Genomic DNA, 13690 nt, shown 5'->3' with positions numbered 1-13690 from the left:
TATTTTTCCACCCAGTTTTCAAACTTATTATATCCCAGTAAATACTAAACATTCACATGTTATTTAAAAAAATAACAAAAAAAAAAAAAAAAAAAAAAAAACAGACTTTTGGAAAGTTCCACTGTATTGTAAACTGTTTAGCCTGATGTTCTAGTAGCAAACTACCGAAATGGTTATCGGGAATAAAATAATCAATTACAAACCAAAAAAATCCTGATTTTCCTTTCAATCTAAAGTGCTTTTTTTACATCGGACGAGCCGTTAGGGCTGTACATTCTTTATGCGCTCAATGTTAAATGAAAATGTAACGTTTCATTTAGCTGGACCCACAACATAAGTGAATAAAGTTACTGTCTTTTAAACTAATGTGTCGATGGCAAGCCCATATTTCAAACAGTAACTTCATTCATTTATGCTGTGGGTCCAGGTAAATGGCAACGTTGCATTTTCATTTAACATTGGGCACAAAGAGTGTACAGCCCAAACGGCTTGTCCGATTTAAAACATTCTTTCACTTTAGATTGAAAACATCATATTTGGAGCAGGGGCGGATCCGAGGAAACTTTCTTATTTTATATATATAAATAAATCCCATCCCAGACCCACAAGAGGAAACTATCTTATTTTATCTATAAATAAAACCCATCCCAGAGTTTGGAGCTCTTAAAAGTAGCTATAAGTAGCAGTATTACAACCCCCCGCCCCACGCCAAAGAAATCCGCCCCTGATTTGGAGACGGTTTCCCCTCCTACATTTTGTTGTAACTCTGATAATAACAGTTACCCTTGTCAGGGGACTTTTGAGACACCCGTTACACCTGATACTACGACGCCACTTACTAAGACACATGTTGCGCACTGGTTGTGAAATAATGTAATTCACATATATCAGAGCAAAATTTGTTGAAAAAGAAGAACTAATTGTAGAATGTACGTGAAACTTATTGGTCTATGTGTTTACTTTATGAATTAATTCATAGATCGGGTATACTGTGCTAACTTTCACAAACATTGCAATTAGTATTCTTTTTTAATTGTAACTTATCTACTGCATAAATAGTATAGAAAAAATCTACTAAAATGCTGCATTTTATTCTTGACAAATTAAATAATAATAATAATAATAATAATAATAATAATAATAATAATAATAATAACCAATAAGTTCACAGAAAAGGTGGTATTAACATGAAAATAAAATCATTTGATATGAAGAAAAGTATTTACCAAGTAATCATCTAATGGATACTTCTCTTTCTTGAACCCTCGTCTAGGTTTATCCTTTGAGCGCCGTTTTACAATTATACTGGTGTTAGCTGCTGCTGCTTCTTGAGCAACAGAAACTTTTTTCGAATCAACGGTGAATGTTGGATCCATTGATGGACTAATACTTGATGCTGAAGATTCTCCTTTGCGGATATCAGTCACTGTCTCACTGCTTTCAAAGTAACTTCGAACTGCTGATTCCATATTCTCAGCTTCTTCACTATCGTCCTTCAACGGTTCACTAGCAGAAGCTAAATCCTTCCTCATATTTCTTGGTTCCCTCTTCTTTCGGATTGTACGTCTTTATCTAACACTCATACTTAAAAATACTATCCTAAAATATTAATCTGTTGCACGTAGATTCTTCAGTACCCTTTTTCGTGGTTGCGCTAGTCTGGATGGCTTCAATGAATCTCATATGTGTCTTATTCATCAACACGAAAGATTAAAGCTGATCTGTTTTCTTTATTTTTCTCATCTTGATAAAGACAAAACCTAGAAGAAAGAAATGTTAGATAAAGAACTCCTGACAATAAAGGACAATTTAAACAATCAAATTACTAACTGAACTTACGAACATATAGTTACTAAAGCAAAAGTCTGACAGTTAAGTTTGTCTTCTTTCTAATTCAATCCCGTCAGATAGTTACTTGTCTTCTTTCTCATTAAAATACATCCTTACATTATGATTCCATTGTCTGTTTGGTTAACTCAAAAGCATCCTTCCTAACTAAAATCCTATTTATCCACAGGCAATTCTCACGAGCGACCTACTGTAATACAGGGACAGAATAAGGAGTGTAAAAGACATGTAAAGTACATGTTTACCGCGCTATAAGGATGCTGAGCCGGCTCGAGCGCCCTCTGCCAAAATGTTAATAATTTTGACACTGCTATTGCTATTGGTAATTAGGATACTCTGGCACTCAACCGGTGAAATATTAATATCGTGGATTTCATTAATATAAATAATGTTTTCACATATTAAACAGGAGCGTCGTAGGGGGCTGCCGGCTCCAGCCCCCCATTGATCTACCAACTAGTATTGTCGCTGTACATAATCAAATTTTACAAAAACTTTTAGACTACAAAGAAGTTTGCAGGTAAATATCTTCAAACCTCATTCTGGAAAAGTTTCCTGCATACAAGCAGTCTCCCCCTCACCTTTGTAATTTGCCTTTCCAAGTTATAAATACAGGCAATATACAGTACATATTTACACTCCTCTCCATAGGAGAACGCAAGGACGCCGATTTCTCTGCAGGGGTGTAGCCAAGGGGGGGCCCATCGGGGCCGGGCCCCCCCAAATGGTTTCCTGCCTCCCCCCAAATGACCAGCTTTTAAAACATCATAGTAAAATTATCTCGCTTCATTCATTTAAAAGTAACAAATTTTATTGACAATTAATAATTTATGGTAAAATAGTAAGGAGAAATATTGATTTTTTTTCCATACCGATCGAAAAATAGTATAGTATCTCTTCCTTATACCAATCGAAAAATAGGATACTTTTTTTTGTGACAGCAGATTACACAATTTACTGCGATTTATATGCTTTAACAAGTATACTTTATATGCTTTAACAGGTGTTTTAAAAGACATATAGGATGGAAAATTTGGCGAGAAACAATGATTTTATTCAATTTGGATTTCACTCTCTCTCTCTTTTATTTCTACTCAGTGTAATTTTTTTTTTTTTTTTTTTTTTTTTTTTTTTTTTTTTTGTCACGAATAATAAATATTTTTGTCAGGAAACCGTAAAGAAATTAAGTGAAATTTCAAAGAAAATCAATCTTGTGTAGATAGGTTCTGTATACAAGGTCTTAAATTTAAAGGTAACCAAGAAAAGTTTTGTTGCTTTTTCACCCACCACCTTCGAACGTTGATATGTCACCTAACCTGGAAGATCAAAAATAGTCCCCATCAGCATCGACGACCTTCTGAAAACGTTCTGGAAGGCCATGGAATCCATCGCGGTAGAACTTGGTGGGTCGTGAAACGAAGAAAGTATCAGGTGCATTTTGGACTTTTACTAGGGATTTGAACTGGCGTCCTCTAAGGTGATTGTTCAAAGAATGGAACAGGTGATAATCAGACGGTGCAATACCCGGGGAATATAGTGGTTGCAATATTGTTTCCCATCCAAGGCGGAAAATGGTGTCCTGAGTCATCTTAACCACGTGGGACTTAGCGTTGTCCCGTAAACGAGGACCCATTTGCAATTCAGAAGCGATGGCTCCAGAGTTTTGAGTTTTTGTTGAGCACAGCTCAACTGCTGACACTACACAGTTGCATTGATACTCTGACCAGCTGGTAGCAGTTCCCGATGCACGATGCACCAAACACACAGAAGGACCTTATTCTGGTACAGTGCTGGTTTCGGCTGTTTTGAAATCGGTTCATGGGATGCTAACCAATGATGACGGCGCCGTGGAGCTTTGTATAGGACACATTTTTTTATCACATGTCAACGCCCTGTCCAGAAATGGCCCCGAAACAGTAAATAAACACAGGCAACTACCGCGTTTCCTTCTGGCCCGGAGTCAAAATATGTGAGACCTATTGACCCAACTTGTACTGCTTCACAAGTTGATGGATGTGCTGCCGAATGGTTTCTCCACACACTGAATTGTAGTCCCAGTTCCTCGTTGTACATGTGTTTGTCTTCCGGCACGTGATATTTTCGGGTGTTTCGTCATCGTCCTTAAACTTGTTAAACCATCGCTGCAATGTCCGCGTCGTCACGACACCCTCACCAAAGGCCTGGCATATCGTCTGTCCCGCTACAGCGGCGTTTGACCTCCATTTGAACTCGTTCAGCATACATGCTCTTATGACGCTCTGTGGATGTCCCATGTTCCCTCTGTCTTTACGCAAGTTCACGGTGTGTCTGAATTGCCACAACTAGGTAGTATGTTAGATATGCCCACACCAACAACTGACGTTCGCCTTATCTCCACTCGCATTCAACTCACGGTGTGAGGTCCAATTGAACACAGACTTCCACGAAAAGGGACAGAACTTTCTTGATTACCTTTATAGTTGTGCACAAAAGTATAGCGTTTGGTCCCGGGCAGTAGTTCTTGATTAAGCATAATATAAACTATCTTGAATATAATTTATGGATAATAATAATAATAATAATAATAATAATAATAATAATAATAATAATAATAAGCTAAAATAGTGTCTTTAGTTTTCCTGAGGAAAACCAAAATTTTCCTTTCTTTCAGGCCTCAAAAACACTAGCAGAGCAACACTTTTTTTTTTTTTTTGGCTTTGTACATTGTAGCTGCCCCCCTCAAAAATGACGGGCCCCCCTACACAAACCTGCTGGCTACACCCCTGTTTCTCTGTAAATTAGGGGAGGGGGTTGTAATTCAGATGCAGAAGTTATATATGAGGATTTTCAGACAAATTGCATTTAAATTATTCCAAATATTGTACATTCATAAATAAAATTATGGAGCCCACATGAGCTTGTGGAAGTGGGCCCCGCAGGATCGGCGCCCTTGGGAGAACGGTTTGAAAGGAAATAGCCTTTCCCTCTTTAAAAACATGCTGTGTACAGCAGATGTAAATGTCTTCTTCAATCCCTTGTACACATTTGCCGGGAACACGCCTTTCCATGTTATACTTACAGGCCAAGTACAGCGCATGTTTACAACTTCTCTCCATAGGAGACTGAAAAGACATTTTCGTCCTTGAGAACATGTTATTTACCGTACCTGTAAGTCATATCCATTTGCCGGGACCATGCCTTTACATGTTGTCAACACAGCAATATATAGTACATAATGAGAAGTAATTACATCTGAAGAAATGTCATATCTGTATCTCACATGTAGATTACCTGAAACATATGTAGTTTAGCCCATGTTTTGAAAATCTATGTTCAACATGCCATGTACTACCATGAGCAAAATAAATGACGCGTCTCTTTATTCTGAAGTTTTTTGAAAATATCTCCATTTTCTTTATATGTTCGAAATTTCGGAAGGTTTCCCCAGCAGGACAGGTTAATAACAAACCCGTTTTTAATATTTGTGTTAGATATTAGCTTAAAATAAATAAATTAGAAGCAAAAAACATTAAATCGACAGAAATCTCGAGAATTACCAACTCTGCTAAAGTGGGAAATTTTCAAGAACGCGAGGGAATTCTGCAGTTCAACACGAAGCAGCGACATCTATGTCATTGAGAGAGACGCGGATTAGATCTACAAACGAAACTTTTAACGAAACATTTCTAATGTGTCTTATTACATGCATTATCAGCGAACTCCAAATATATGAATCTATGCTAAGTATTAACGTATAGATAGAGCAAATAGTGGAAATTACCTATGGAAAAAGACGAATTCTTAGCACAATCGTAATGAAAAATCGTCTTTACCGTAGAACAGGTTCAGTGCACGTAAGAAAACAAGTAGCTCAGTTAGTTAAAGCAACTAGTCTGTATGCCGGAGGCATTGGGTTCGAACCCCGTGGAAGTGCCGTTGTAATTTTTATTACTGTGGTTATTTTATTTATTTTTTATGCGGGAAAAAATCAAATTGTAACATATGTGTAAAACTCATGACGATACCAAAAAAAATGCCGTTCTCGCACTTGCATTAGTGTCTCTAATTTTTGTTTGCAAACAGTTTCGTAATAATTTCCCCTGTGCTCACTACTCACTACATGCTCACTGGTGCATAACGAATGTTTTCCAGTAAATGTTAATTCTAATTTGGAGAATTTTATAAAGTTTCACAATGTTTCTCGCTTGATAGTCTTCTATCTACTTTTTTGGACACTTTGATAACAGATTTCCCTATTAAATGTTTAATTTCCCCTATATGTATTTAATTACAGAAAAGTTTTACATGTATTTGTCTTAAATTGAAATTGTTTTGAATTTACCACATGAGGTAAGTAGACCGAAGGAGGAGAACTGAAGTAACTGATATTCTACGTAAACGCAACCTATTGTAGAATTATTATGCTTCTTAACTTCAGCACATAATCTTTACGTTGGTCAGACAGAGAAAAAACCTGTTTTTTCCTCTCCTATGACCACTCATCTTAAAGCTCTACATGTAATGATTCGTGTCACATAATTTCGGCTCTCCAAAGACATTTATTATTATTATTATTATTATTATTATTCCTGAATATGCCACCCTTACATAATGTAACTTTAGATATCTTGGTTTAAAGTGCTTTCTTTAGTAATAATTTGAGCAACCATATAACAAAATTTAAAATGTATGAGGGGGCACGAAGTTTTATTTCCCCCCCCTCTCTTTTCAGCACCGTCCCAACAGAAAGTATATAATTTCTGACAAGCAGAGTAGACAAAATGAATAAGAAATATATTTAAAGTAACCTTTCCTCCTTCGTGAATGGAATATCACGTAACATTTTTTATTCTACTGAAGACGACCCTAGGCCGTTATGGTTAGGTAACAAAAGTTGCTGTGACCAACTGAGTTTCGATTTCTTACGCGAAAGAAGTCTGTTATATTACGAGGCATGCTTTTCATTAGCAAAACTGTCCGAAGTAATACGAACATGGCTCAAGAACAGAGACGGAACTGAATTACCACTCGATTGACCTTGAGGCCAAATCACCAAAGAGTAGCTATAAACGTAAGTTCAGCATGCATTTCTGTGGAGTTCTGTTCAGTATTCCTATCTGCCAATCACGCTTGTTTGTAAGAGTAATATTTTACAAACCTAACCTTTCGATAGAGCACAATAGCAAAAGAATAAAAAGAAAGGAATTCTTGCCCTTGTGAACGTTGGATACCACCATGTGCAATAAAACTGTCGCGTCTCCTTGAAGTGATATTTTATCGAAAATAACTCTTTTCCCTTTATATATCCGAAGTTTTTGAGGGTTTCAAAATGAGGAAACGTTACTGACAAACAAGGACGCATTTAGGGGTGGGTACAGGGGGTCCGAACCCCCTCTGAAATCCCAACTTTTCTGTAAATTTAGCCTAATTTTTGGGATTATCTTTTAAAATTTTATTATAATTTATCCTAATATTGAAGTCGGGCCCCTTCCGAAATAAATTACTGTATACGTGCCTGCTGACAATTTTCAATATATTCGTTAAATAATAAAGTAAAATAATTAAATTAGGAGCAAAAAGCTTCAACACGGGCTAACTTTTGTCCACTGCCAATATTGTTAGAAGAAATATTAATAGCAAAAACTGCTAGTCAATGCTGAACCTTGAAACTTCACCCCGAACAGCAAGCCTATTATTGAGAACTACATATGAAACATTTTATCAAAACTTATCTAGCTTTTATCTGGCATGAAATTATTATATACACTAAAATGCACTATCCTAAAATGTGTATCTAAACATTGCTCTACGTATCTACGAAGCAATGAAAATTTTTTATCGAAATATTTGGGCAGGAAACTCTAACAGCCAGCCATTTTATTTAAATCGTAATAAACCCTGTAACCGTGCGTTAACGTGAAGACAAAGCTTGGTCCATTGGTAATGTGTTGGAAGAATGAAAACTCAATGTTCGTAGGTTCGAATTTATCCACTCACCAGAACATTTTATTCTTGTGTGTAACGATGAAATAAGAAAGAAAAAATGTATAACCGTTAAGACAAAACTTCAACCAAGTCTGAAGAGAACAATACTAAAATAGTAACACAATGACGTCAACCAAGAATTATTTCATGTAGCGTTTGGACGAAATTACAACTGTCAACAACTGCAGAAGTAAAAACAGGTTGATAGGCGTAATGTAGTCTAGATTTCTGAATGCATTTACTTTCTCAAAACTTCCGTCTCGTCATTGGTATGTCGTTAGTCAGGGCAAAACCTTTCAATTGGAAGTGAAATGACAAACTAAAACAGTTTTAAATCAATAAATGTCTATGTGTAAAAGTAGGTGTCTCTTATCTGTAGTTCTGAGTTCCTTTTACTTTGAAGTGACAAATGAGAGAAGAAAGTATGGTGATCGAAAAAAAAAATCAAATTTGAGATTTCAACGAATTTACATGTATTATAGCCCCTAATACCGAAAACGTTATTTTTTGATACATGTCCATCTGTTCGTCCGTCCGTCTGCTACACTTTTCTGTGCACTCGCCTAGAAGCCAACCGTTCAACTTATCTGCACCAAATTTTAGTTTAAGATTTTCATAGTATTTCCTATAGTTTCTTTTATTTCCCTCCTACTCCCAAAACAAGGGTAGTTTCCTGTACGATGAAAATAGAAAAAATATATTTTCTAATAACTGGCTCTAATGATCTTGTTTTCTTTCTTTTTTTATAAATCAATATTTAATTAGCAACCCTATTTTGTGGTATAAGGCATTTATCTGAGAAAAATCTACAAGGGGTAGTTTATACTTAGGGGTGAGTTTTTCTCAGTGATTTTCTCAAAATGGACTCAAGTGTTTTCGTTCATATTTCATAAATAAATATTTCATTAATAACTTAACAATATGGCATAAATAACTCGTTTGTCCTAAAAAAAATGCGAGGGGTAGTTTATTCTTGGTGGAGTGTGTTGTCTGGGTGATTTTCTCAAAAATGACTCAAAAGAGTTTATTCGTATTTCAAAAATACATATTTCGTTAATAACCGAACAATATGGCAAAACTCGTTTGTCCTGAAAAAAAATATACGAGGGGTAGTTTACTCTTGGGGGTGTTTTTCCTCCACGGTTTTCTCTAAAATGAATCAAGCAATTTTGTTCGTACTCTGAAATAAATATTTCATTAAAAACCTAATAATATGCCCTGAAAGAATCCTCAAGAGATAGTTTACTCGGGGAGTTATTTTTCCCTCACGATTTTCTCAAAACTTACGTGGACAATTTTATTGATAATTCATAAATAAATATTTCATTAATAACCCTATATTTTAATATAAGTCATTTCTATGAAAAACAATTACGACGGATAGATTATTTTGGGGGTCAAGGTTTTTCCCAACAATTTTCTCGAACGACAGGCGATTTTGTTCAAATTTCGCAAATAAATATTTCATTAATAAGCAAAAGTATATCTTAACTCATTGTTCGAAACAATTCACAAGAGGTAGGTTACTTCTGACGTGTTCTTTTTGAACGACTTTCTCGAAAATGACTCATTTGATTTTTTCATATTTCATAAACAATTATTGCATTAATTGCTGTATTATATGTCTAATGAAAATGTGCTCAAAGTGTGAGTTAGTTTTGTAGTGTGGATTTTCTTCAATCGAAGTTTTTTATTCGATAATCTGACATTCGATGTATTTGAATAATACGATATTTTTTTTCGTATTATCCAAATACACACTTCAGTAACAACTGCGGCCTAACACAGTTAAGAAATTGAATTGAAAAAGTTTAGTGCGGTGGCCCTGTAATTGAATATTTTTTGGTAAACACCCTAGCTTTTTGTGGTAAACTCAGGCTTTTCTTTTTCGAGCGACAAAAGAGAGAAGAAAATATGGTGATTGTGAAAATAGTATATCAAATTCAGATTTCAACGGATTTACATACTTCATGGCGTCTACATACCGGAAATGTGATTTTTCGATACCCGTCCTTCCGGTCTGTCCGTTCGGTACACTTTTCTGTGCACTCGCCTAGAGGCCATACCGTTCAACGTATCTACACCAAATTTTAAACTTAGGGTTTACATAGTATTCCTACAGGAGATTTTCCCATTTTTTCCTACCGCCTAAAATAAGTGTGGATTACTAACAGCCGAAAATCGAAAAAGGCTATTTTCTCCAAAATGGTTTTAACAATTTTGTTTATTTTTCATTAATCAATATTTAATTAACAACCCTATATTGCAGTATCAGATATTTCTCTTAGAAAAATTTACGAGGGGTAGTTTATTCTTGGAGGTGACTTTTTCTCGACGATGTTCTCAGAAAGGACACTGGCAAATTTTGTACACACTTCATAAACAAATATTTAACCTTGCAGCATGGTATAAGTCAATTGACCTGTAGTAGCTTATTCTTGGAGTTGAATTTATTTCCAGTGAGTTTCTCAAACACGACCAGTTGGCAACCCTGTACCTCGACAACGAAGCTGAACTCGAAAACTGCAAGAGGGCTATTTGTCTCCTTTTGATGTCACGAATCATCTCCCGAAGTTTGTGGACATCTTTCAGGTTCACCCTTAATGAAGCTTCTTTTCGAAAAGTTAACTATTAACTTTAGACATTGTTTATTTTTTTAAAAAAATCACAAATGCCGTTATTAATTTTAAGGCAGAGAACTACTTTTGAGAGAATAGATCTTTAAAAATAATTTTAAAACTTAGACTTTTGTTTTCGAGACATTCCAGACAAGACGAGACATTTTAAAAGCTATCTCGTGTCCAAAACATTTGTTACGTCTTCTTTTGGATGTCACAAAGCGCGTCTCGTCTCTTTCTCGAGACATGTCTTATCTCGTGCGCATTCGTTAACACTTGGGAAGGATTATCTTTCTACTGAAAGCATTGTTTTTATAATGGTTGCATATTTATGATAATTGCCGTCAACATAAATTACAGTTCTTTCAGTTGAATTAATTGTTTATTATTATTATTGAAATTAAAATTAAATGGAATATCTAGTTTAACGTTGCACGATTATGCACCTACGCTAAGGGAGAATGATGAATGAAATGATGAAATGAAGAAAGTGGGAGGAAAATGGAAAATTCCAAGAAAACCCATACCCATGCACACGGTATTTGTCCACCTCAAATTTCACTTGGCGCGAAGTGGAGTCGAGCCACGGACCCCATGAATGCTCTATAATAATAATAATAATAATAATAATAATAATAATAATAATAATAATAATAATAATAATAATAATAATAATAATAATAATAATTGAAGTGAGCTTAACGAGTTTCAACCGTCCGACTCAACCAATGTTTGGGTGCCTGTTCGTTCGTCTACTCCATGACAACTTTTCATAAAAGACATTTCCTTTTAATGAAACTAGTAAGTGCCTTTTAGCTTTGAGAAGTAACTATGCTTGGAATTTGAAATCTGCAAAATATAAGAGGTAAAATTAACCAAATGGTGCAAGTTTACACTAATGTATACAAAACAATTTTGCAATATCAATTACGTGAATCTTGTCCCATAAAGAAGCCGAAACCCCTACACCAAAGAGCCCTCCGAGATTTGATAATTGTCCACAAGGACTGAAATTGTCATTTGAAGCCAAGACTTTAATATGAAGCCAATAATTTCTTTAAAATAGACGAAATATTCGAAAGTTATAAGCATTTTCATATTTTTGCCTTTTCCCATAATGGAGCCGTAGCACACTATACTGATGAGCCCCCCGACTCCAGGATTTGATCATTCTCCATCGGACTGAAATTGCCATTTGGAACCAACACTTTAATACGAAGCCCAACAATTCTTTAAAATAGACGAAAAATTCGAACGTTAGAAACATTTTAATATTTTTGCCTTTTCTCATAAGGGGCCCGTATTAGCCTACACTGAAGAGGCCCACGAGATTTGATCCTTGACCACTGGGACTGAAATTTTCATTTGAAACCAAAACTTTAATATGAAGCCAAAAATTAAACTTTTACATCAATTTAAACTGACTGGGTTCCAGTTCACCCCACTATTATGTTTAGTTTAGTTAAGTGGTAATTTGTGACAGCCTCACATCATGAAAAGAATCTTTCACTATCCCCCTCCCAGAAGTTTGTGCTGGGTCCGCAATTGGATTCAATAGACATTTTTCCTATTCTTTTTATCACCTTGTTGGGGCTCCCTCGTACAAATAAAGAAGCGGTAATATTACAATCATGGGGCGCTATATATTAGGTATTTCTTTAGTTACCTACCCCTAACCGCACAGGGCAATCTTTGGTAGAATAAAAAAATGCTACGTGATATTCCAATCATGAAAGGGGAGAGGATGCTGTAAATATATTTCTTATTCATTTTGTCTACCCTGCTTATGAGAAATTACTTTCTGTTGGAAGGGTACTGAAATGAGAGGGGCAAAATAAAACGCCGCACCCCCTCCTACATGGTTGTTCAAATAATTACTAAAGAAAGCACTTTAGACTAAGATATCTAAGATTTAAACTAAGAAACTAAGATATCCTTACATTATGTAAGGATGGCATATTCAGGATGATGATGATGATGATGATTATTATTATTATTATTATTATTATTATTATATGAATGTTTTTGGAGCACCGAAATTTTGTGAGACGAACAATGGAATGTAGAGGTTTAAGATGGGTGGTCATAGGGAGGAAAAACCAGGATTTTTTTCTGTCTGACACTCTAACGTGAAGATTATGTGCTGATGGAAAGAAGTATCATCATTCTACAATAGGTAGCTTTTACGTAGAATATCAATTACTTGAGTTTTCCTCCTTCGAGCTACTTATCTCATGTGGTAAATTCAAAACAATTTCAATTTAATACAAATACATTGTAAAACTTTTCCGTAATTAAACATCTAGGGAAAATTAAACATTTAATAGGGAAATCTGTTATCAAAATATCAAAACAAGTAGATAGAAGACTATCTAGTGAGAAATATTCTGAAACTTTATAAAATTCTCCAAATTAGGATTAACATTTACTGGGAAACAACGCGCCAGCGAGCATTACGTATAGTGAGCAGTGAGCACAGGGGAAATAATTACTAAACTTTTTGCAAACAAAATTAGGGATGCTAATGCAAGTGTGACAACGACATTTTTTCTTTCTTTGGTATCGTCATGAATTTTACACATATGTTACAATTTGATTCTTTCCCACATAAAAAAATAAACAAAATAACCATAATAATAAAAATGACGTCACTTCCATCTGGATTCGAACCCGCTACCTTCGGTATACAGACTAGTTGCTTTAACTAACTGAGCTATTTGTTTCCTTACGTGAACTGACCATGTTCTACAGTAAATACGATTTTTCATTACGATCGCGCTACCAATTCGTCCTTTTCCTTAGACAATTTCCACTTTTTGCTTTATCTTTACGTTAATACTTGGCATATATTCATATATTTGGAGTTTGCAGATAATGCACGAAATAAGACATATTAGAAATACTTCGTTAGAAGTTTCGTTTGTAGATTTTATCCACATTTTTCTCAGTGACATAGATGTCGCTGCTTCGTGTTGAACTGCAGAATTCCCTCGCGTTCTTGAAAATTTCCCACTTTAGCAGAGTTGGTAATTCTCGAGATTTCTGTCGATTTAATGTTTTTTGCTTCTAATTTATTTATTTTAAGCTAATATCTAACACAAATATTAAAAACGGATTTGTTATTAACCTGTCCTGCTGGGGAAACCTTCCGAAATTTCGAACATATAAAGAAAACAGAGATATTTTCAAAAAATTTCAAAATAAAGAGACGCGTCATTTATTTTGCTCCTGGTAGTACATATACTAAAACAGATGATGAA

The 13690-nt window shown here is 35.1% G+C and overlaps 1 protein-coding gene across 3 annotated transcripts in view; it reads right to left on the bottom strand.

The window, feature by feature from the left end:
- LOC145694931 (uncharacterized) overlaps positions 1-13690 on the bottom strand; it is a 105355-nt gene that overhangs the window by 77083 nt on the left and 14582 nt on the right. For 2 of the 3 annotated variants that reach the window (XM_081771707.1, XM_081771706.1), the window contains exon 2: positions 1227-1760. In XM_081771707.1, coding sequence (XP_081627833.1) covers positions 1227-1532 — 306 coding nt within the window. In that variant the 5' untranslated portion in view covers positions 1533-1760. Of the gene's footprint in view, positions 1-1226; positions 1761-13690 lie in introns of those variants that run through there. The other variant, XM_081771708.1, reaches the window with a different exon arrangement.

Source organism: Thermobia domestica, chromosome 9 (assembly GCF_964235325.1).
Source record: "Thermobia domestica chromosome 9, izTheDome1.hap1.1, whole genome shotgun sequence".
In the NCBI taxonomy this organism is placed as follows: domain Eukaryota; kingdom Metazoa; phylum Arthropoda; class Insecta; order Zygentoma; family Lepismatidae; genus Thermobia; species Thermobia domestica.
Note: the sequence above shows the minus strand (reverse complement) of the source record. Positions and strands in the feature narration are given on the sequence as shown.